Source organism: Columba livia, chromosome 26, assembly GCF_036013475.1.
Source record: "Columba livia isolate bColLiv1 breed racing homer chromosome 26, bColLiv1.pat.W.v2, whole genome shotgun sequence".
Taxonomy (NCBI): Eukaryota; Metazoa; Chordata; class Aves; order Columbiformes; family Columbidae; genus Columba; species Columba livia.
In genome coordinates, this window is record NC_088627.1 from 2,895,876 (window position 1) to 2,919,171 (window position 23,296).

General features: G+C 61.5%; 4 protein-coding genes across 15 annotated transcripts; 1 reads left to right on the plus strand and 3 right to left on the minus strand.

Moving 5' to 3' along the window:
* The first annotated feature begins 117 nt into the window (after nt 1-117).
* Nucleotides 118-1,399, plus strand: SMIM12 (small integral membrane protein 12). 3 transcript variants are annotated; one of them, XM_065041661.1, is made up of 2 exons: nt 118-162; nt 401-1,399. In XM_065041661.1, the coding sequence occupies exon 2, from the start codon at nt 418-420 to the stop codon at nt 691-693; it is 276 nt and encodes a 91-aa protein (XP_064897733.1). In that variant the 5' UTR covers nt 118-162; nt 401-417; the 3' UTR covers nt 694-1,399. The 3 variants fall into 3 exon arrangements, with proteins under 3 accessions (XP_064897733.1, XP_064897731.1, XP_064897732.1); XM_065041660.1 differs by having other exon boundaries at nt 125-270; XM_065041659.1 differs by having other exon boundaries at nt 122-1,399.
* A 5,436-nt stretch (nt 1,400-6,835) lies between these two features.
* Nucleotides 6,836-11,468, minus strand: GJA4 (gap junction protein alpha 4). Of its 2 annotated transcripts, none has more exons than XM_005509628.4 (2): nt 9,958-11,468; nt 6,836-9,023 (listed from the first exon to the last, which is right to left on the minus strand). In XM_005509628.4, exon 2 carries the CDS (start codon nt 9,000-9,002, stop codon nt 7,971-7,973), a length of 1,032 nt encoding a protein of 343 aa, XP_005509685.2. In that variant the 5' UTR covers nt 9,003-9,023; nt 9,958-11,468; the 3' UTR covers nt 6,836-7,970. The 2 variants fall into 2 exon arrangements, with proteins under 2 accessions (XP_005509685.2, XP_021153200.2); XM_021297525.2 differs by lacking the exon at nt 9,958-11,468 and adding an exon at nt 9,662-9,925.
* Nucleotides 11,469-11,683: 215 nt separating this feature from the next.
* LOC102087776 (gap junction beta-3 protein) lies at nt 11,684-15,879 on the minus strand. 7 transcript variants are annotated; one of them, XM_065041648.1, is made up of 4 exons: nt 15,396-15,848; nt 14,226-14,378; nt 12,373-13,160; nt 11,684-12,071 (listed from the first exon to the last, which is right to left on the minus strand). In XM_065041648.1, the coding sequence occupies exons 3-4, from the start codon at nt 13,128-13,130 to the stop codon at nt 12,056-12,058; spliced, it is 774 nt and encodes a 257-aa protein (XP_064897720.1). In that variant the 5' UTR covers nt 13,131-13,160; nt 14,226-14,378; nt 15,396-15,848; the 3' UTR covers nt 11,684-12,055. The 7 variants fall into 7 exon arrangements, with proteins under 7 accessions (XP_064897720.1, XP_021153221.1, XP_064897719.1 ...); XM_021297546.2 differs by having other exon boundaries at nt 14,226-14,475; XM_065041647.1 differs by lacking the exon at nt 15,396-15,848 and adding an exon at nt 14,823-15,349 and having other exon boundaries at nt 14,226-14,475.
* A 3,245-nt stretch (nt 15,880-19,124) lies between these two features.
* Nucleotides 19,125-22,869, minus strand: LOC135575220 (gap junction beta-5 protein-like). 3 transcript variants are annotated; one of them, XM_065041644.1, is made up of 3 exons: nt 22,721-22,869; nt 21,510-21,823; nt 19,125-20,322 (listed from the first exon to the last, which is right to left on the minus strand). In XM_065041644.1, the coding sequence occupies exon 3, from the start codon at nt 20,296-20,298 to the stop codon at nt 19,471-19,473; it is 828 nt and encodes a 275-aa protein (XP_064897716.1). In that variant the 5' UTR covers nt 20,299-20,322; nt 21,510-21,823; nt 22,721-22,869; the 3' UTR covers nt 19,125-19,470. The 3 variants fall into 3 exon arrangements, with proteins under 3 accessions (XP_064897716.1, XP_064897718.1, XP_064897717.1); XM_065041646.1 differs by lacking the exons at nt 21,510-21,823; nt 22,721-22,869 and adding an exon at nt 21,294-21,494; XM_065041645.1 differs by lacking the exons at nt 21,510-21,823; nt 22,721-22,869 and adding an exon at nt 20,564-21,099.
* Between the last annotated feature and the right edge of the window lie 427 nt (nt 22,870-23,296).

Genomic DNA, 23,296 nt, shown 5'->3' on the forward strand with positions numbered 1-23,296 from the left:
GTCTCTCCGCGGGTCCCGCAGCCCCGGCCGCTCCCCCAGCGCCGCCGATCTCCGCAGCGTCCGCCAGGGGGCAGCACCGCCCCGCGGGGCCGCCTGACGGCGCGCTGTCCCGCCCGCCCCGCTGACCGGAAGGGGCGTGGCTACGGCGGCGACCGGGCCCAGGTGAGCGGGGCCGCCCCGGGCTCGCTGCGGCTCCGGCGGCGGCTCCGGCTCCGGGGGAGCCCCGCGGGGGTCCCGGCCGGGTACCGGTTGAGTCCCGGTTCTCTGTGGGTCAGCGTTGAGTCCCCTCTGCGACCCGCCCGCTGCGGCCTTGCCCGCCGGAGCCTCTCCCGGGCACTGCGGGCCCTCAGGCCGCGGGGGCCGGGCCCGGTTGGTGACCGCCGTGTTTCGCCCCCGCCAGACGCAGCCCTCGGCGCCATGTGGTCCGTGCTCTGGGCAGCCGTGCGCTCCAAGGCCCCGTACGTCACCTTCCCGGTGGCCTTCGTGGTGGGGCTGGTGGGTCACCAGCTGGAGCGGCTGCTCCGCGGGGACCCTCCGCCCGCCGCCGAGGAGAAGAGCATCTCGGAGCAGCGGGAGGAGCGCAAGCTGGAGGAGATCGCGGGCAAGGACCTGACCAAGGTGGTGAGCCTGAAGGACAAGCTGGAGTTTGCCCCTCGGGCCGTGCTCAACAGGAACCGCCCAGAAAAGAGTTAATGGCGGGTTTGGGGCAGATGGTGCCCTGGAGGGACTGTCCCCGGGGACTCCCCTGTCACCTGCACAGCTTCCCCCAGCCGCCCTCCTGCACCGGCCTGGACCTTGGTGATGCACCGTGCCCACTGCTGCTCCTCACGCTCCCAGGGCCCTCTGGAGGGTTGGGGTTTAACCGCCCCACGGATGCGTCCAGGACGCAGCAGCCAGAGCTCCTATGTGGCACAGGGCGCTGGAGAAGGAGCAGATCCAAAATCCATCAGCCTGTCATGGCCCCTGAACCATGCAGCCCTCTCAACCTGTTTCCACCCATGTCTCTCAAGGTTTGGTTTCCTTCATGGCGTGAAGACAGAAGACACTTGGACCTGAGTGACGTGGGGTGGGGGTCAGGCTAACCGCCGGGGGCAGGAGGACCTTTTGTCCTTACAGCTTTCCCGTGGCTCTTTGCGAACCCCGATCACACACCACGCTACCACATCACACCCTGTGCAGTGCTGCACATCTCCAGGGAACTCCTGTCTGCGTCGTCCCCAGGCTTCACAGCGAGGAAGGAGGACAGTGGGAGGTGGAAGTCCTGGCCCTGCTTCGTGGTGTTCTGAGCGTGGCGGTGGCTTTGGACTGGTGTGTAGAGAATGGGGAGATCTCTGCCCTGTACAGGAACAGCCACAATAAACTTCTGTCAGTCCTTGGGGCTCTCTGTCTTCTGCATCAACACCTGGCTCAGAGTGTGTTTCTGCTCCCCATGTTTTCAACAAGCAGCCCGTTCTGCAATGGGAGAAATTTTGCCGTTATGCCTGGTCGGGCAGTGACCTTGCCTGGCGCAGGGGCCTGGCACGGCGGGCACAGAGTGACGGGCAGGAAGGAGAGGGAGGCACCGAAATCCCTCCCGGCTCCCCTGGTCACGTTGTCTGCTTCCCGTCAACCTCCTTATCTAGACAAGAAGGGCTGTGGCAGTGCCGGGTGGGGGCCCAGGGGACGGAGGGTCCTGCTGTGCTGCTGAGCAGGCAGCAAACACTGGGGACAAGTGGGTGGTGTCCCTTCCAGCCTCAGGTGTCACCAGCACGGCAGGACAGTTGAGCGGTTCTTGAGCAGGGCCAGCCAGTAGCTGCTGCTGCTCTCTGCCGGCAGTGTGCCTGGGCCGAGTGGCCACAGCCGGTGTTATCGCTGCCTCCCGGCTTGTTTTTTCCCGTGGTGCCTGAGCGAGGCCTCGCTGCTGCCCTAGCCCAGCCTTCCCCTCCGGGGAATGATAAATCTGTCGTGTCTGCTGCAAAGCCCTGAGGTCAGCAGCCAGTTCAGCGTTCTGCGTTGCTCCGTCCTGCTTCCTCGGGGCCAGCTCCTGCCTGCTGACAGCTTTCCTGCTGCGCTGCCTGGCCGTGTTTACCTCCCGACCTGCTGTCCCGGGGCTGGATCGCTGCCCTGCAGCCGGGCTCACAGCGGCACTGCCGGGAACGCACAGGCCCTTGCCATCGCGGTGCATGAGAGCAGCTCATGCTGGGTTAGACGGTGCAGGAGGAGTCTCGGGGTGGCGCAAAGGCTGTCCCAGCCCTGTCCCTCTGTCACCTGCTGCACTAGGGCTCACAGCACCTTTTGTGCCACTGCCCCTGTACCCCTGGCAGCCTGGCACTGTCCCCTGAGCTACCCCCTGCCTTTGGCCTCCTGCTTTCCAGCCTGGCTGTGGGGTGACACTGGATGATGGCTGTTCCCTATTGTGCACCCGGGTGGGAACAATCCTGTCCCTTCCCCCAGCTGGGACCAGCTGGACCCAACTCGGAAACGTCTTCCGAAACCCCTTTGTTCACCCCGCGACGGAGCGGCTCCCTTGGCTGTTTATAGCCCATTGATCTGCCTGTTCCCAGAGCCGGCTGGGCACAATTGGGCTTTGTGGGGACCTCGCTGCCCCGTTTCCTCCCCTGGGCCCACACGGTGCCGGTCGGGGGGGCTGCTTGGGCCCTCGGGCAGGGCTGAGCCCTGACAGCGGCTGCACGGGCACCAATGGCACCTGGCTGAGCAGCCCCTGCCCCGCTCCACCACAGCTCCCTTACTGGTCCCACTGTGTTTCCAGCTGGTTTCTGTGCGTCTGGGGACTTTCATCCATCTCCACAGCAGACGCCAGCGTTGCTGCGGGGCCATGGAATCCCGGCAGGCACTGAGGCAGGGGTGAAGCCTCTTACCACAGACCAATTGCCTTTCTCCTAAACCCTCGGTGCCATAAACCCACCCTTCCTCCCATTGAATCCCAACAATGTGCTGCCTGGGAAGCACCGGCTGGACAAGAATAGGAGCCGGCGAGCACTCAGGACTGGGGCGAGCAGCCACAGTGGTTCATGAAGAGGGAGAGGAAGCTTTGTTGAATAAACTATTATGGCAAAAAAAACCCCGACTTCCCGAGACTTCGCAAACTGCTCAAGTGCAAGTCCTTGTTTTGGTCCAGCGTGTTTGCAATCCGGCACAGCCTGGCGCTGCAGCAGGAGCGTGGCGAGGAGCCGTGTCAGCTGCACGACCCGGGCTGCATGAGCCGGGGGAGCCTGTCCCCAAGCAGGGAGTCCCACACCAGGCTCATTTTGCAGCGAGCATCATCCCAGGGCTTGTCTGGCTTCGGGAAGGGCCCCGAGAGCTGCCCCCCCCGGCCGCTCAGCACAACTCAGCACACCTGGACAGCCACGGCGGATGTCCGGTTAGATCAGAGCAGGGATGCACCATCTGTGTGGGGCTGGGGATGCTGTGACCCCGCGCTGGCACAGGGGCTGCTCAGAGCCACCGGTCCCCATGCTGTGAGGCCCAGAGGGTCGATTTTTGAGGAGGAGTGGAGGGGTACTCAGGGCTGGAGGGGGACGCTGGGGCCCACAGGGACTCACACGCCTGTGTCCCGTCCTGGAGTGGCTCAGTACCCACAGACCTGGGACACAGAGAGTGCTCCGTCTGGCTGCCCTGGAGAGAAAATGGCACATTCCCCCACGTGTCCTGCGCAGCCCCTGGGGACATCTGTGCCCTCCCCTGTCCCGACCAACCGAGGCTTTTTTTCCCAGGCTCTGGTTTTGCCCTTTCCCTGAGCGCAGCAGAGTCCTTTCCCAACCTCCCCGTGTCACTTCTGTTACCACCAGCAGCCCTGTTGTGCTGTGAGCGAAGAGCAGCTCTGGTTTGCATCTCGAGGCATTTCCCCAAGCCCTGGCTGGGGACAGCTACAGTGGGACACATTCCCTCCTGCTCGGCATAACCTCTTGCAGCCACAGCTCAGGGCTCCATCCCCATCCCCAGCACCCCTGGGCCACCGCAGCTCCTTGTTTTTAGACCAAATCAGCCTCCCTGTGCCAGGAAAAGCCCTTGGCTCCACAGTCAGCAGCCCCTGCCCTCCCAGTGCTGCATCGGGACGATGCTCTGAGCCACTGGCAGGAGCAGGACCCATCCCGAGGTGGGCACGGGGTGCTGATCTCTGCGCTCCCACTGCCTCTATGCGAGGAAGCATCCAGAGGGGAGCGACAATGTCAGGATGCGGGAAGTTGTCGAGGCTATTGAGCGCGTTTCCTCCTGCCCGCGGTTCTCACACAGGGCCGCATTGTCTGACGTGCCCGTGCGCGGAGGGCTAAATATAACCGGGACGGGCCTGGTGGAGGAAGGGACCCATTTGGGATTTGCTTTTCCTTCATTGTGTACTGCTGGCAGTGGTGCTGATAAGGGCAGGATTAGACCTGGTTTGGTGTTGCCTGGAGAGAAGGTGCTGGGGTGCGGGGTCCATGCCTGGCCCAGGAGGATGCTCCTGCCAGTGTCTGTTCCCCCCGGCCCTGGGGAAATGGGGTGCTGGGAAGCTGCCAGCAGAGCCCTGGGCACTGGGGGGACCCCAGCAAGATGAGGGGACCATGCTGCAGTCCTGACTGGTGTCCCCCTGCCCAGATCTCTGCCCTTCCTCCCCTCTCAGCTGCAGTTTTGCTCCCGCCGCGGCTCTTCCTGCATGCGGGTCAGATTTAGACACATGCTATTTTCTGTATGCTGGGAAAGCTTAAAAATAAACTCCCTGGTTCTTGGCCAGCGCCTTGGGGAAAGCCTTGCAGGCGTGACACGTTGTGGCAGCCCTCACAGCTCCTCTTCCCCAGCCCAGGGCAGGATAGTGCAGTGGAAGGCCAGCATGGACTGGTCCTAACTAGGGAGAAGACAGGAACCTCCCTGCAGACGCATGGCTGTGGGGCAGGCACATAGGGCTGTGCTCGCTGCCCGTTATCTGAAAGCTGGGTCTGCCATGGGGAGCCCCTCACCGCAGCCTCCAACCTGCCCGTGCCACCACCAGGCTCAGCATCGCGGTACGGGGCTGGGCTTTGGGACAGCGGGTGCTGTTCCCAGAAAGGGACCGGAGGGCCCTGTTTACTCAGGAGGGAGCGTGGAGGTGTGAGAAAGCTCGTGCGTGTCTGGCCGGCTGCTATCTGTCCCCAGGCTGTGCCAAAGGGCTTTGCGGGCCAGCCCGAGCCCTTATCAGCTTCAAACTTTTATTTGCCTTAGGGCCACCCACCCACCTTCTGGGGGGGCTGCTGCCAGCACCGGCCCTGCTGTTACCCCCTCCCCGGCCCCACGGCGCAGGTGAGCCCCTCGCTGTTGTTGTTGGCGTGTGCCACAGGCAGGTCCCGGCACTGTGGGGTCACACCAGCCACCCCGAGCCGCCTTGTCACAACACGGGAACAATAGCGGGACGCGGAGCTGTGTTTGCGCAGAGCCCACGGCCAGCCACCGTGTCCAGGCGAGGGGGGTCTCGGCCGTCTTGTTTTCCACCTTGCATGGCCGTTCGGAAAAGCGTGATGCTCCCTTGGTGCCAACAAAAATATCAGCCCAGGAGAGGGGACATGAGTGGGGACACGCTGCCGACGGGTAAACACACAGCGCGGCTGCACCGTTACCTTTCACACGGGCATTTCCTCCCCGGAGTGCGCCGGCTCCTCTTCCCAGTGAACAGCAGCATTGTGGGGCTGGGCAGCTCTGCTGCTGCCTGGGGGGAGCTGGGCTGTGCCCCCCATTGCACTGGGGTGCCCCAGGCGGTCCCCACTGGGTGATGGTGGGAGAGGGCAGGGGCCCTGCAGAGCTGGTGGGAGAGGGCAGGGACCCTCCAGAGGAGATCTGCACTCTTATGTTGGGCATGGGGGGGCTGAGCGCACCCCAGCCCCCCACCCCGGGGGATTTCAGCCCCCCCATCCCCAGCAGGGACAGGAGTCAAGGACGGGCTTGGCCGCCAGCCCAGGCGCTGCACCAAGAGCAGCAGAGCTGGGTGCCTCCCTCTTCGCTTCCTCCAGTGGCCGATGGCAGCGATATCACCCCGTATCACCCATATTTCATATTCTCCAGGGTATTTTTAGTCCGTCCCACCCTTGCTGAAGAGGCCCTGGGCTGAGAGCAGGCTCAGTCCTGGGCTGCTTGGCTGGAGAAACTAAACACCAGCCCCAGCCGCATTGTGTGCCTTTATCTGCTCATTTCCACCTATTATGCAGCTGTGAGCGGCTCCACGGCCTCCACTGTGTTCATCTGTGGCAGAGCTAGGGCAGGGGGAGAGGGACCGAGCTCAGCTTTGGGCCACCTGTGCCTCGGTGGGCCCATGACAGTCCCTAGGCTGAGGCCGGGCTCAGGGGGACAGGACACTATAGAATCACATAATTGTTTTGGTTGGAAAACACCCTTAAGATCGCAAAGTCCAGCTGTTAACCAACCCCTGGCACTGCCCCATGTCCTGAGAACCTCATGTCCGTCTGTCCAGCCCTCCAGGGATGGTGACTCCAGCACTGCCACGAGCAGCCTGTTCCAATGCCCCACAGCCCTTTGGGGAAGAAACTGTTCCCCAGATCCAACCTCAACCTCCCCTCGCGCAACTTGAGGCCGTTTCCTCTGCTCCTGGTGCTTGTTCCTGGGGAGCAGAGCCCGACCCCCCCCTGGCTCCAAGCTCCTTTGAGGCAGTTCAGAGAGCAGGTCTCCCCTCAGCTCCTGTTCTCCAGGAGAAGAGCAGGGAGGGTTGTGCTTCAATGGCAGGTGGCACCAGCAGCACAAGCGGGTGCCCACACCCCCCTTCACCCCCCCATCACCCACAGGACAGCAGCTTCCCCCTCCCTCAGCCCAAACCCTCACCCCCCTCCCCAACACCGCCAGGGCTGGAGCAGGCACAGTCACACCACGCTTCACCTTTTGTCATTCATCCAACTTTATTCAACAAGATGCAACGCTGAGTCTGACGGGGGAAAGGAACCGGCACTGAGGGCAGTGCCCACACTCACACCCGGGTCATGCAGGACCCACAGCCCCTTGGTCACAGCAGGACCTTCCCCTTTCACAGCATCCACGGGCTGGGGAGGTCGTGGTGACTGCTCATGTGGCAGCAGTTGGTTCTTCCATCCCCCCGGCACCTCAGCCCACAGCAGGAGATGACTAGTGCAAAGTAATAAAACCAATAACCCCCCCCAATCCAGCCATTGCTGGGGTAATTCCTCCCCAAAGAAACACAGGGCTCAGGGGTGCCTGGCCATGGCTCCCCAGATCCCCTGCATAACTGCACCTTTAAGGCAGAAAGCTCCTTGCTCAGGCCAGCAGGTTAAAAATAACTTAGAGACACACATGACATGGGAATGGGCCCAGGGCCAGTAGACGAGGGGGGAGTCACACTCCTGGGTCACCGGAGCAGTGACCCTGCAGCCATCGGGATGTGCTGGTCACCGCAGAGCCCTGGCCGAGAGCTGCCTCTGGCTTAACCCTCCCGTGCTCCAAGGGGAAGGGGGCAGCTCCTGCAGGAACCCCTGCACAGGAGCCGCTGGCCCCGCTGGATCTGTAACAGGGTCATGGGAACAGGACGGGGCTGGTGGCCAGTACCCATCCGGCAGCGCTGCCCCAGCCCCACGGGGCTCAGCCCGCTCCGTGCCGAGGCTGGAGGCAAGTGGCTTCCCACGGCCGCACGCCCGGCTCTCACCCCGGCATGGGCTCTGGCAAGCCCCAGGGTCCGGCCAAGCCGCGGCCCGTGAGGTGCAGCAGCCTCAGGGACAGCCTGTTCCCAGCCACATGGCCCCAGGGATTTGTCCCTTTCCCACGGCAGTGCAGGACAGCCCGTCCCGGGGAACTTTCTGCAGTTTCCTTCCTTGCAGGGTCTGTGGGGAAAACAGGAGAGAGTGGAGGCTCCGCTCCCGAGCATCGTGTCCCAGGGGCAGGCTGGTCTCTGTGGGCGCAGCTTGTCCATACGGGCAGGAGGCAGCTGCCTGCCTGCAGCCAGCACCTCTGCAGGCACAAGGGACCGAGGACGGTCCCCTCAGCCAGCCAGGGCCAGCCCAGCACTAGACATACTGCTTTTTGGAGGCTGAGCTCCCGGGCCGGCTGCACAGCTTCTCCTCTGGGGTGGGGGCATTGGCATCCCTGGGGCTATAGGGGTTGGACAGGGCTCTGCTGCCACCAACCAGCGCGAGGTTCTCCTCGTTGTGGAGGTTGGCCCAGTTCTGCTCGCTGGAGAGCTTGTTGTAGGCCTGGTAGGATGTTGTGTGGCTCTCGGCCATGGGCAGGAAGGGGTAGTGTTTGGGCACGTAGGGACCTGAGGCCATGTCATCGGCAAAGGTGTCCGGGCTCGGGCCAGCTGGCACCGGCACCTTCTTCACGTTGCTGAGCAGGTTCTTGCAGCAGAGATGGAAAAGCTCCAGGAGGTTCAGGACTAAGGAGACCAGCCCCATCACCAGCATGAAGATGATGAAGATGCTCTTCTCAGTGGGGCGGGAAATAAAGCAGTCCACCTGATGGGGACAGGGGTCCCTCTTGCACACGTAGCGGGGCACCATGGAGAAGCCGTACAGGTACCACTGGCCAACGAGGAAGCCAGCCTCAAAGATGCTCTTGCAGATCACACTGATGATGTACGTCCACATCAGCGCCCCTCGAATCTTGAGCCGCCCGTCCTCAGTCACATAGATCTTGGACATCTTCTTCTCCACGGCTGCCAGGGCCTGCTCGATCTTCGGGTCCTTGCTGTGAATAGCCCGAAGCTCGCTCTCCTGTTGCTTCAGCTTCTCCTCCTTCCGGGAGAGATAGACAACGTGGCCGAGGTAAATCAGGGTTGGGGTACTGACAAAGAGGAACTGGAGCACCCAGTAGCGGATGTGGGAGATGGGGAAAGCTTTGTCATAGCAGACATTGGTGCAGCCCGGCTGCTTGGTGTTGCACACAAAATCCGACTGCTCGTCCCCCCAGACGGACTCCCCAGCCAAGCCCAGGATGAGGATGCGGAAGATGAAGAGCACGGTGAGCCAGATCTTCCCGATCACAGTCGAGTGCTCCTGGACCTGGTCCAGAAGTTTCTCTAGGAAACCCCAGTCGCCCATCTTCTAGGGAATCTCGTGCCTCTGCCAGCAGAGAGAGGAGGGGAGAGAAGCCAAGTCAATTCTCTGTTTGCATGCTGGAGAACACAGGGCAGACGGGGCTTCCTAAACCCCAGGCTTTCTTGGGACACAGCTGCTCTGCAGTTGGTCCCAGCAAACCCTCCAAGGAGCATCCCGCACCTGCAGGAGGGAGCCAGGCAGGATTTCGGAGCCCAGGAGTGCTCCTCCTACACCCCATTGCCCAGTGAAGAAACACGGGGCTGGGGGGAAAGAGGCAGCTCAGGGATTTGCCTGCCCACAGCAGCACCCAGCCCGCAGCACTTTGTGGCTGTCACTGCCTCCCAGGACACAGCCCACAGCAAAGGGCTCGCTGGCGGGTGGTTTGGGGCTGCCCTGGGAGAGGTGGCACGGCCGCAGGAGCAGCCCAGATTTGCTCTCCTACAGCCCCCTGCTCCGGCTCTACCGAAGGACAGTGAGCAACAGGGTCACAGGGGGGGAAGCACAAACCCCCGCGGTTCAGCCACCGCCCTGACACCCGTTCAGAGCTCACCCCAAGCCGGTGGGACGGTCCCCAGCCAGCTCCCTTGCTGTGGGGCGATAGCGCCCCAGTGTTCTCGTTGCTCAGGGCTTTTCCCGGCCGGGGGATCCCCGAGAACACTCACCGCATACAGACCCGATCCTGCTCCAGGGTGTCTCAGTTTCACCCTCGGCGAGCCCAGCCCGCATCCCTCGGCGGGAGCTCAGCCCTGCAGCGGGCTGGGAGAGAGAAAACAACCTCGCCCCTAATTAACATCAGCTAATTAGGCAGGCGTAGGTGTCAGATGGGCCGCTAAAGCCACACCTAGCCGTGGTAGGGTGAGGGGGTGTCTTGAGCAGAAAGTGGGTGTCAGCGATGGGGGGTGTCCCCGTCCCCGAGCACAGTGTCCCCAAGCGGTGCCCGGGGGTCCCGCTCACTCACCTCCTCCGCTCCGGCACGTCCCGCCGGGCTCGGGCCGCGCTGGGTATGAGTGGCCGGGTCGGGCCGGGCGGCTTTGGCCGTGCGGGGCCCGGGGGAGCCGGGGGAGGAGCGCGGGCAGGAAACGGGGGGCCGGGGCTTAGCGCCGTGTTCCAGGTGTGCGGGGCCGCCCCCGCTGCCCCCGCCCGAGGGGGCCGTCCCGGCGGGGCGGGGGGGTCTGCGGAGCACCGCCCGGCCGGGACCCCCGGGACAGCGGGGACCCACGGGACACTGGGACAGCTGGAACAGCCGGGACACGAGAACAACCGGGACAGCCGGGGCCGAAGCCGGTGCGGTGCGGTGGAAAGCCCGATTTTCCCTGCCCTCTCGTTCCCGGCTGCGGTTCCCAGCGCTCAGCAGAGCCGCTGGGCGGGGGAGGGACTGCCCGGGGTGCCCGGACCCACGGGTGGGACCCTGAGCATGTCACCCACTGCGCACCCCTAAAGCCATCGCGCTTTTGGTGGCCGCATCGCGGGCGCGGGGGGGACACCAAGGCAGGCAGGGCCGTGGAGATGGGGTGTCCCCGGGGAGGCTCAGCGGGTCCCCCCGCGGGTCCGTGCGGCGCGGCGGGCGCTGGGTGGTGCTGGAGCCACACCGGAGCCGCACCGGAGCCACACCGGAGCTGCCCCGGCGCCGGGCTGAGCTGCGCCGGGGATCCGGGGACAGGGACCCGCCACCCGGGTTTAAGCGGAGCTTTGCTGTCTGGGCGTGTGGAGCCACAGCAACAAGGAGTGGTGAGCAGATGCTGATAGTTTGTGCACAGGCTTAAGTCCTGCTGGCTCACGTGTACCCCTGTCGCTGTCCTGCAGTGGCCGCAAAGGGCTGGCACGCTTGGCATGGGCTGCGTGGGTCCAGCCAGGGCTGGGGGGCTTGGGCTGTTGACATCAGAAACTAGGCCAGTGTGCACACAACTGGGAGCTGCCGTCTCTCTCGCATTGAAACGTGGCATTTCCTCTTCACAGACAGTGCTGGTGCTGAGCCAGAACAGCATTGCTTTATTTAATATAAAATAATTGCCGTCCTTCAGGTAACATCCATGTGCCACCCCACACTGTGGCACCAGGGTGCTGCGGAGCCCAGTGCCCGTCTCCCAGCCAGTCCCCATGAATACTGCCTTCCCGTCTCACCACCCTGCACTGTGGCTGCCGAAGTGGCATGGCCTCCCTCTTGGTGCCCATTCCCAGTGATGCTCTGTGCCCCTCCAGCCCTCGATGAGTGAAAATGATCACCTCTGGAGAGCTGCTCCAAAACCACAAAGGAACCAGAGTTGCCCCCACCCGTGGATGTGCCAGCTCCCATGTTGCTTTACCCTCCCAGGACTGTACCCAGTGCAGGCTTCAGCCACAGCCCCAAACGAGCTGTGCAGGTGTCCCAAAGCAGACCTGTGCTGGTGCAGGGCCACTGGGACACCTTGTGCTGTCCCACCTGCGGGAGCATCTGTGCAGGTGACACAAGAGTGACCACAGGAGCAGCCCGCGCTGGAAGCATTTGCTCCGTGTTTGGCGCAGAGACACGTCACACGTCCCCCTCCTGGCAACGTGGGCATCGCTGTCACGGCCTCTCACAGCAGCACGAGCCCGGCGGTGTCAGCACGCACCACAGCACGCTCGTGGGGCTGGGGGAGCACGAGCAGAGCTGGGAACGCAGCTGGCCAGACCCTCTGCATAGCGCTGCTTAAGGAGAAATTAAATGGAAATAATTTCTATTTATTTTAATATCTATCAAGGTTTAGTAAATAATTGATGCTGATGCCTCCTTGATTTCCTTGGGGGCCAGCGTGCAGTTCTGGTGAATAAAAGTCTAACGATGCGTGACAAGCCGGGAGGAGTGGGTGGACGCCGGGCACGCCAGCCCTGGGCATCACCGTGAGCAGCCGCAGAGCTCCGGGGCTGCCCTCACCTTACCTGCGTCTGCTCGGGCACCCATCGGCCCCTCTCAGGGGGCTTTACTTTGTTTGGTTTGGTCATTTTTCACACGGGCTGACTCTCGGGGGTTCGGGGACTTGGCAGGCTTGAGAAGCTGCTGGGACAAGGGGAAGGTGAACTGGCTGGGACAGGCGAGCTCACAGCTCCTCTGCTCTGTGGAAAGAACAGACAGGCTCAGGAACGCCCATGGGCAGCTGGCACACACCTACCATGCCCACACCACCAGGACACCTGGGGGACGTTCCCACAGCCCCAAGCAGGAAAGATTCCACGGATATGTCCCCCTCCCCTTTAGAGCCACCAAGGTCCTGGCTGAAGAGTCTGGTGGTGGCATCACCAATGGCCACCTCTGGGGCCATCCATCCATGGACACATCTCCCTCCCTCCTTTCCTCCCAGCACCCTGTCAGACAGCAGTCACGTTGGGGGCCGAGGCACGCAGGGCTGCCACACACCTCGTCTGGGACTTGTTGTCCTTCTCCTCCGTCTTGAGGTGGCACTGGCAGGTGGAGGCCTTGCTGTAGCTGACGGAGCGCTTGACGGACTTCTTCCACTTCCGCGCATTCCGCACAACCCGCTTGAAGATGAGGTAGAAGATCTCACAGACGGTGAGAACGATGCAGATGGAGGAGGCTCCGACCATGAAATAGGTGAAGACTCTTTTCTCGGTTGGCCGAGCGATGTAGCAGTCCACAGTGTTGGGGCAGGGCTCCACGTTGGTGCACTTGACCAGCCGTGGCAAGTCAAAGCTGTCCCACATCTTGTGGAGGAGGTAGAGGAACAGGATCTCTATGATAAGCTTGAAGAAGAGGCTGAGCAGGTAGGTCCACCACAGCCCGCCGTGCTTCTTGCCCGTGTTGGGGTAGAGCTTGGGGCAATTCTCCCCATTCTTCTCCCGGTTCTTCTTCTCACGGTCCTCCCTGTAGGCCACGTGCATGATGACCAGGAGGGAAGGGCAAGTGACGAAGATGAGCTGCAGGGCCCAGAGGCGGATGTGGGAGATGGGGAAGAAGTGGTCATAGCAGACGTTGGTGCAGCCCGGCTGCCGTGTGTTGCAGTCAAAGTCCTTCTGCTCATCTCCCCACACGCGCTCGGCCGCCACCACGTAGACCAGCACGCGGAAGACGAAGACGACGGAGAGCCAGATGCGGCCGAAGGCTGTGGAGTACTTGTTGACCCCGCTGAGGAGCGCCTGCAGCGTTTTCCAATCCATGGCGGTTGGCAGGGGCCAAAGTCACCCAACCTGGAGCAACAGCAGCAGAAGTGGCGGGTGAAGAGCGATGGGGGACAGCACTGAGGCCACTCATCTCTGCTGCTCACTGACCTCCCAGACTCTACCCCACCACGTTACATTCACCTGGGGTGGGGAGACCATTCCACTTGTGGACGGTAAAGCCCAGCCCCACACTCTCCTGGTGACAGCTGGGGATGACTCAGCCTCTCTGCGTCTCCTTCTGACAAGGTTTTGCCATAAGGGATGAGCCACCTGGCCAAGTCCCTGCCACCACGTCCCTGGCCTGACCACGCATGTTTGTGTCAATTGGCAGCGCAAACCCATGGGGCACAGGGAGTTGAGAGGGGATGGTCCCAGCCTTCCCTGAGCCTCAGCTTCATGGGTAGGATGGGCTAAACTGTCCACCATGCTTTGCTAACGCTGAGAGCCAAAGGGGAAGCAGCTGCTGCAGAGCTGGGACTCCAGGACATGCCAGGGACCCATTTTCTCTCTTGCAGGTGCCGTCCGAGGCAGGTCAAGCACAGGCAGAACTGGGGCTGCTGAAACTGAGAGTCTGTGCCCGTCACCGGCACGTTGCCCTGGCCGGCACCCCGCTCCCTGCAGCATTGCCGGCGGCTCCTGGCCCCGTGCCGGCCAAACCGGCTCCACGGCTCAGCCTGGGGCTGCCACGGTGCAAGAAGAGGAGCACAGCTAAGCCTGACCTGGAGCTTTACTGCCTCCTGGATTTACAAAGCCCGGGTGATTTCTACCCAGAGGTGAGTTGGCAGCTGTTGACTCAGTGCTGTCTGTATCGGACGGCAAGCTGAATCTGGCCCCGCATTGTTGGCTTTGAGTAACACACAGCGCTGCTATGGGAGCACGGGGGGGTTTGTAACGTGGGGGTGAAGACCAGAGCAAAGCACCCCGCGATCCCAGGGCCGAGCCCTCAAAGCACAGAGCCAAGCCCCAGCGCTGCTCAGAGGAGACTTTTTTAGCTTCTTTTCAAGAATTAGTCTGGTTTTGTGAGGACCTGCCGTGCACTCGCCTTCCCACTCCCCAGGAGCCGCTGCCAACCCAGCGCCCTCCCAGACATACCTGGACGAGGCTCAGGCTTCTTCCTGCTCAGCGGGGGCTGCGGGCTGGGAAGCGCTCAGCGCAGGGCATGGCTGTTCCTTGCACGATGGCACACGGGTGGTCAGGGTCCCCTTGTCCAGGGAGGGCTGCGCAGCACGGTGAGGTGTCCTGGGGCTGCAGGGAAGGAGCAGAGCCTGGAGCTCTGCCCAGAGCCTGTCTCTGGATGGGGACACCCCACAGCAAGCTCCGAACCTGCTCCCACGCTGCTGACCTGGGGGTACACCGAGGACCGTGGCTGAGGTGCGCGGGGCCGATCTGGGTCCTGTGCCAGTGTGTGCCAGGTGCCACGGCAGCCCCTGTGCAGCCCTGCGCACGTCTGCCCTCTGCCTTGTCCGAAACGGGGAGATCCTCCTCCCCGGCAAACCCACGGCAGCTCCCCGGGCGGGGAGCGATTGCAGCTCTCCTGACCAGCCCTTCACTTTAAAACTGGGAGAGGTGCCACTTTCCTCTCCTCAGCCAAAAGCTGGTGCCAATGGTGGCGTCCACAGCCCCTGTGTGCTGCCAATGCCCCCTCGCCAGCGGGTGATGCCACCCAGCACCCACCCGCCCAGCACCCACCTGTCTCAGTCCAGCGCTGGCTCCAGCCATAGACCCGCGGTGAAGCGGGGAGTGCAAGCTCTGTGCCGAGCCCCGTGCCGGGGTGGGGTATACGGTACGGGGGGAGCCAGGCAGAGCAGGGGCAACGCTCCCGGTGTGCTCGGCTCAGCCTGCAGCACCACTTTGCCTCCCGCCGAGCCCGGCACCCTCGCCAGCCCCCGGCGTGCCAGCCCGCTGCGTCACCGCCCGTCCTGCCCCGCGTGGGTGCAGGGCGTTGGGCCCCAACGCACTCGGCTCCTTCCTGGGGTGCAAACGCAGCTGTGCATTCTCCTAGGGAGGGTCTCAGCCTCTTTTGGTCCCCGAGGAGGGCGGTGGGATGGAGGAGCAAGGCCTGGCATGGCCGCTCCTGCTCCTTGGGGTGCCATGCTGTGCCACCCATGGGGGTGCAGCGCCATGGGCCAGGGACCCCGGTGCTGCCTGCGGGGTCCCAATGTGGCACTTCATGCACCATAACCCAGCTCCCCGTTGGCACCGCGGGGTCCGTCCCCCCACAACCAGCTCTGTGAGCCCCCGGTGCCTCTGTGCTGGACATACCTGCCCAGCCGGTACAGGGACAGAGGGAGGTGGCCGGATCCAGGAGCCTTTCAGAAGGTCTTTCCCGGCTGTGTTGTCTGCAGCCCTCCCGCCTGCCCAGGTTTCGTCTGCAGCGCTGAGCGTGTGTGGGGAGGGGAAGAGTAATTTGTTCTGTTCCCAGTAACTGGGTGAGTCTGGCAAACAGCTCCGTAGAGGTGCTCGTCTGCGCACATGCACACACACGCTCGGATTGAACAATAAAGGTGGGTCAAATCTGCAGCGAGATCAACAGAGCCAGATTCCTCTGCAAACAACCCCAGGGGCTCCTGCCAGGTGATGCTCCGGCTCCAGCACCGGTGGCTCCGGGCGCTGCCAACCCTGGGCATGAGCAGGCACCGGCACTGGGCTCACACCAGCCCTCAGATAAGGGGCAGCCAGCAACCGTTGCTAAGAATCACAAATTGCGCAATTATAACCCACTTTTTAAATGCTTTAGCCTTAGTAATAGTTTTGCAACAGCTCATTGGTATCTCCAACCTACAGCAACCCGCAGCCACCGCCCTGGCAGCACCGGGGCGTCCTGGACGAGACCTTTCCCAAAGAGTGGCACAGACTGGGTGGCACAACATAGCAGCAGGGTCCCCTGCACTGGGACCCCTGTCAGCTGCCTCCTGTGGGACCTGGGATGTGTCCCTAAGGGGACTGTCCCACTCTGCCTGAGCAGCCCCATTTCGTGCCTCTGCAGACGTGGCCTGGGCAGGAATGCGTTTCCGCTCGCCCGTGGTTTACCGGCTGCCCCGAGGCTCTCCTGGCATCGCTCTGGCACACCCCAGGGCCCAGCGCACCGCCGTGTTTTCCCAGGCACTCCCTGACCCTGGAGCCCCATGCGGTGCCTCGCCGGGGCCACCCCTCCCGTGGGGACACGGGGCCACCCCTCCCGTGGGGACACGGCTGAAGAGCCACGCCAGGTGCTCCGTGCTCTGAGAGGTTTGCTCCCTGCACTCGTGGCAGACATGGAGCATTTTGGCTCCAGGATGGCAAACAAAGTGTGTGTGGGTTTGCCGGGCTGGGGAAACCCTCCAGGAGAGCCAAAGCAATCCCTGGTGGGAGCCTGGGGGTGCGGAGTGGGGGGAGTCTGGACGAGGGGCATACACAGGCACCCTCATCCTGTCTGAGAGCAAAGTGGGTGCTCAGGACCCCCCCACGCCCCGGAGCTGCCTTTGCAGGAGCAGGAATTTGAACTATGCTGCCGTAAGAGCCGGCACGGCAGGAATCCAGGGACTGCGGCTTTTGAGATGAAAAACCCAGGAGAGAGGGAAGAGGGTGAGAACCGCCAGCAGGTCTGAGTTATTGCAAGAGCAGCAGTACCCTGCCCTCCGGTAAAACCCCATCAGGACTGCGTGAAGAGTGGGGCCGGACACCCCCAGCAGCCTCTCACCTGGAATTCTGGCATTGCAGGAGAGGCCACGTGGCCACGGCGAGAAAGTTCAGGTGCCTTTTGGCACGGGCAGAAGGTTTCCCCTAAGGCAGTTGGGTGGGGAAGGGAAACACCCCGTGTTTTGCAGCACTGAGCGGGTGTTTGGGTGTCCCAACAAAGGGCAAGTCCCTGCGCCCCCTCTGCCATCCCTGGCACAGGGACAAGGTGCTGATGTGATTCCACAGCTCTCAGCACCAGGGAGCCCTTGGAGGAGCCTCAGGTACATGCCTGGGGCATGTCACCCGGCTCCAGGGACATGTCACCCTGCTGCCACCCCGCTCCAGCTCAGTGGGGTGACAGCTGAAAGGCTCCAGTGCCAATGCGAACACTAAAAACACCCCGTGGCGTCCAGTGGCCAAACCTCAGATTCCTCCATAAAGGGAAAACAAACGAGGAGCAGAGCAGGCAGAGAGCAAACCAGCAGGAAAACCTCAAAAATCTCTTTAAAATAGACTTAAATGGGGTATTGCAGGAGGCAGCACTTGGCTGCGACCCAGCCCGGCCTTTGATCTCCGGCTCCCTGCCCGTCACAGCATCCCACTCACCCCGGCTGTCCCACGGGGCCGTGTCCCCAAGGAGGGGACCTCCTGGAGTCACGGGAGCCTGGGAGCCGGGGCAGCCGCTCGCTCCGGCACGTTGGATGTAAAGCATGGAATTTCTCTTCAATTCCCAGCAAACAGGCATTTTGCAGGCAGGGAAGAAACAAGTCCCCCCTGGGAAGGAGAGGCTGCCCCCGACCTGTGCTGCCGCGCACACAAACCCTCCATATCCATGGCTGGGCTGGAGTTAGCGATGGTTTTGTTTTAAATCCCCTCTCCCCAAAATTCAGGGGGCCTTCTGAGCACCTCACAAGCAAATGCAATCCCCTGTGTGACGACGCAAACTCTGGGAAATATTCAGCTTTTATCGTGACATCCCCCAGGTTATTTGCTTTACCCCCAACACCAGTCCTGCCTCTTCGCCCAGGACGCTGCGTCCCAGGGGCTGCAGACCACAGAAACAGCAGAAAAAGAGCCAAACATTTCTGTCTGTCCGGCCAGCAGCTGCTGATCCCAAACCAGGATGGTGCAAGACACGAGAGCTTTGCAGGGAGAGCTAAAGCAGCACAACAACTAATGGCAACTGGATCATCAGGTCTCTCGCAAGGGGAAACGGCTCCAGCTGCTGCTTTGATGTGCAGAAGCAGGGCGGTCGGGCAGGGTGGTTTTTCTGGGGCTCATCTCTGTGGTGATTAGCGCTTGCAGCTGGGGAACACCTCTGGATTTGGCTACTTGGGCAGCCTTGATCAATGCAGCCAGCTTTACTTGAAAACAAACAGCCTAAGCCCCAGTGTTTTAAATCAGAGGCAATGGCTTGTACACAGAGAACAACTTGTATCCTCTACCTTAAAGGCTTCAGTAAAGAACATTTTCAAATGGATAATCCAGCAAGAACGGACAGAGGGGAGACAGAGATGAGAACGGCTTCACTTAAAGGAGATGGAAGAAATGCACCTGTATTTCAGCATCCGTCTCTCCTACCTCAACAGACACCAAACCCACCCCCCTCGTGCCGCTTCCTCTGCAGAGCCTGCGAGTGCCGGGGCTGCCACTGCACATGGGAAAAATAACAATCACACCCTCTAAATAAAGCAAAACCAGCAACAGATCGAGCTGCATGTTCAATGTTAATGTTACTTACAAGTGCATTTGCCGTGAAATTATTGTTAATTATTCATCCCGGCTAATGTTCAGTTACTGTTGATGGCCTTAGAAATTGCGGTGCTACCTGAGTCACGGCAGAACGCGACATATGACAGCAATAAACAAGATTATATTCTGCCATTTAATGTTATTGTTTAATCAATGGTTGGGGTGTTTTTCCTCGCCCTCGTTCAGCTGTTTTGCTGGGGTGTTTTTCTCCAGCTGGGCAGGAAGCGCCGCAGCCCACGACGGGCTCTGCCGGCCCGGCCGGATCCTCACCCCGCGCTTCGCCACGGTGGCTACACACCAAGCATGTGCTCCGGTCCCCACTCCGCTAATGAGGGTTATTAATGACAATCGTATCCTTCTGAGATGGCCCTGACACCTGCGGTGTGGCTTCCGGAGGGTGAGGGATGGGGAGAGGGGTTCCTGGGGGGCTGAGGGTGCCCGTCCTGTCCAGCCCCTCACACTCACCCCCAAACTGCTTTGAAAACCTCTGATGTGTTGAAATTGCCCCAGCCCATTCCCGGCAGCCCACGGCTGGGGATGTTCGCACCTCTGGGTGTGCCCCCCTGTGCCCAGCAGCGCATCTCAAATCAGGAATTCGTTTATTTTTTTTAAAGGCGGGGATTACAGGGAGATAATTAAGATGTCCTCCTTGCTCGCCTGTGTCCGGTGCCTGGTGAGGAGATTTGCCATTGACTCGCTGAGCACAAGGACAAGTGCCTCCCCGGGCAGCACAGAGGTCGTAATGCCATGGGCATCCCAAACCCACCCGCCCGGCTGCAGCTCAGCTCCAAAGCCATCGCTGGGGCTCAGCTCCAGGGGCTGCCCCAACTCCCAGCAGATCGGAGCCCCCAGCCGATGGTTTGTCACCACGGCTGGTCCAAACCAAAGAGGAGGGCTCAGGGTGGGCTCCCGGCTCCCCCGGGCAGCTCTAGGGAAGATTCTCCTCCTCAGGCAGTGTGTCGGGGGCAGAGGCCGTGGGGGGGATGGAGGCCATGGGGGGTTTGTAGTCCGCTCCGTGGAAAACCTGTCCCCCCGTGTCCGTGGGCTCAGCGTGGGAGAGCTCGCAGTCCCGGCTGTGCCGCCGGCTCGTCCTGCCGCTGGCCAGGAGGCACTCGCGGCACCGCTTGCCAATCAGGTAGGCGGCCTCGATGATGCTCAGCACGACGCAGATGCAGGTGGTGACCACCATGAAGAGGGTGAAGATGTTCTTCTCGGTGGGATGGGAGATGAAGCAGTCCACTATGTTGGGGCAGGGGGCCAGCTCGCACTTCACCACTCGCGGCAGGGTGTAGTTCCTGTACAAGTGGTAGAAGATGTAGAGGAAGACCACGTCCACGCCAGCCTTGAAGATGAGACTGAGCAGGTAGGTCCACCACAGCCCTCCCCGCTTCTTGCCGGGGTTGGGGTAGATGCGGTGGCACTCGTCCCCGCCAGCCGTGCGGTGCCTCTGCTCCTTGGCCTCCCGGTAGGCCACGTGCATGATGACCAGGAGGGACGGACAGGTCACCAAGATGAGCTGCAGGGCCCAGAGGCGGATGTGGGAGACAGGGAAGAAGTGGTCATAGCAGACATTCCTGCAGCCCGGCTGCCGCGTGTTGCAGTCGAAGTCCTTATGGTCGTCACTCCAGACCCGCTCGGCTGCCACCACGTAGACCAGCAGGCGGAAGATGAAGACGATGGAGAGCCAGATGCGGCCGAAGGCCGTGGAGTACTTGTTGACCCCGCTGAGGAGCCCTTCGAACACCCCCCAGTTCATGGTCCCCCGATCCTGTTAGCGAGCCTTGGGGAGAGAGAAAATACGGTCACAGTGAATCAACACCAGGCTGGACAGGGCTCTGAGCAGCCTGAGCTGGTGAAGATGTCCCTGCTCATGGCAGGGGTTGGACAAGATGTGCTGGGAAGGTCCCTTCAACACAAACCATTCTATGAACAAGCTGCAGGAGGTCCAAAGCACTGGGGGAACCATCTCCGGCCTCTGCTCACACACAGGGACACACACTGAGATGTGTCCCAGCACACACCTGGTCTGGGCGATGTCTCCACCAGGCACTGTCCCCCTCTGCGGGTCCCCACCAGAACTTGCTGGTTCTGCCATGGCAAAGTCTCCTTCAGCCCCTGCCCAGCTCAGTGCTCTGCCGTCCTGTGCCGCCCGCCACAGCTCTCACGCTGTTACCCAGGTATTTGTTATTAATTTTCCTTACGTTGCCAGGCCTGGCCCAGGCAGACAGGCAAATGGGAGCAGCCGGGGTGTGACTCACCCAGCAGCTCTGCGGCTCCACCGCCACGTCCTCTCCCATTGCTGGAATCTGCCGTCGCCTCCACTCGCCCGCTGCACCAACCCGGCCGTGCCCACGCGGCCAGAGCCACGGCACAGTGTGGTGACAGACCCCATGGGGCAGGGACAGGGGTGAGCTGGGGGGCTGCACAGCCCCGGCAACACCGAGGGGCTGACTCGGGGCTGGGCGGCCATGAGAACCGATTTTCATCGGCTCAGACTGATCTCAGCCTGTCCCAGCCCCAGGACCCCGAGCAGCTGATGTGACCCTGGACTGCATCACGCCGGATAAACGCACCTGTGGGGCTGCAACCGAGTGAGACCCCCAGGGCTGTTTGGCACTGACTTCCCTTAAACTTTTTACCTATCAGTAAAATAACAAATCTCCCTGCACTGGCAGCGCTCTCGGGGGTGAGCAGATCCCACTGCTCCGCACAGCCCGGCCTGTGCAACACACCCGCTCCCCCAGCACGTACCTCCCGCAGAGCCGACAGCTCCCATCCCACCAGGGCGATCCCTGGGGACACACACGCACACCCCAGATTTCTCCTTCCCCGGCTGCGCCCATCACCCCGGCATCACGTCGGGCTCTGCGGCGAGCGGCAGACGCACCTTCCCCAGCCCCAGCGCTGCCTCCCCAGGGCTGGGGGCTGCAGCACAGGGGTGTTCTCACGCGTTTTCGTGCCGCTTACCTGCGGGACGTCCCTGTGCCGAGGCCGGCGGTGCTGCCGGTCGGTGCTTGCCCGCGGCAGGAACACATCGCCCGGTGCGAGAGGCACTGGTGCCGTGTGAGTCATCCCTGGGAGCGAGGAGGAGATTCCCAGGGGGAAGGGACGGGGTTCCAGCAGATCCCAGCGTGTCCATGAGCTGCCATGGGGAGCACGGAGCAAGGGTGGGGGTCAGATGGGTGTGGGTCCAAGGAGCGGGTGCTGCCGCATGGGGTGTGAGAGCTCAGGTACAGCCGGAGTCATTTGAGGAGCAAACACACGTTTCATTTGCAATTCCGCTGGGTTTAAAAAAAAAATGTAGAGAAACAAATCTAAACAGCTGTAAAGTAAATTACCACTGTTTGCGGATGGCTCCAGGGAAGAGTTCTGTAGTTTGAAAGCAAATAAGCCCTTTTTTTTTTTCTTTAATGTGTCTGTGTGGTCTATGCAGGGAAGGGCATTCTCGGGGACTGCGTCGCCCCAAGTCGGGGGCTCGAAGCAGCACCCCCGGGCTGGGGGGAGGTTCTGTCCCAAGAACCCCCAGAATTGCGGGTGTCTGAAGGGGCTCTTGAGGCTTGCTGCATTCTGGGTTAAAACCCCCTGTCTTTGGGAGCTGCCAGATGCGCTGGGCAGTTTCTGCCGGCGCTGGGCTCCGGGCAGAGCTCACCTCCATCCTCTGCAGCCCGTGTCCCCCTGCTTTGGGGGCAGGAGGTGGGCGTCTGCACATCTTCCCTCCGCATCGCGCTGGTTAGGGCTGCCTGGCCGAGCCAGAGCAGAGATCAGCCCCGTCTGCCTGGCAAATACCTGGTGCAGGCACAAAAAGGCCAAATAAGGACGGAGGAAACCAGAGCGTGAGGTGAAACGAGCGGTGGGAGCTGCCGTCGGTCCCTCCAGAGCAGCTGATGGGGCTGAACCCGGCTCTGCGGCACCAGAACATCGTGTGCCCGGTGCCAAAAGCTGAACCCTCCACCAGCCAAAACCAGCCAGTCCTTGGTGCTGGGGAGGCAGAGGTGTATTAATGGCAGCACTTTATCTTCCAGGAACAAGCCCCATTAGTACATTTTCACTACAACATGAAATATTAATAACGCTTTGCATTTATATAGTGTCATTCATCCAGGAGTCACCAGCTGAGCTGCTGACATGAATCAACCACCACAGCCAGCTCTGGAGGAGGCAGGTAAATAGGATTGTACCTGTTTTCCTGCTGCACACACCGAGGCACAGGGTTTCCTTCCGGACACCGGTGCTGTGTGCTGCTGCACTGTCCTGCTCGCCATCCGAGGACGTCACCGCTCACATCTCCGTCTGTCCCATCCGCTTTGCTATTGTCAGACAGAATTCGCTGCAGAAAAGCAAAACACTTCCTTGAGCCACTGGCACGTTGCTTTTTCCTTGAGGGTTTTAGAATTGCAAGGAAAATTATTCCACTTTGTAAAATAATAATAATATTCAGAGCTTTTTTTTCCAGTTTAGTCCCTTCCTTGACAGATTTTTGCAGACAGTCGGGCCCCGACACAACCCTCGGGCTTCCACAGCATGGAAGAGCAAGCAGAAAAACCAGTGGGGAAAGGGCTATTTTCATCTTATTAAAGAGCCTTGTATTTAAACCCTACTTCAGGTTTGTAGCACAAGATGATTGCAAAGGCTTTTACACACTAACTCAGCAGGAGTCGCTTCTGCTTTTGGTGCTGTTGCATGCAGATGCTGGTTAGGAGGGTGGAATCTCATTATCGATGCTGGATAAATAGAGAAAAATAGGTCCTGGGTGC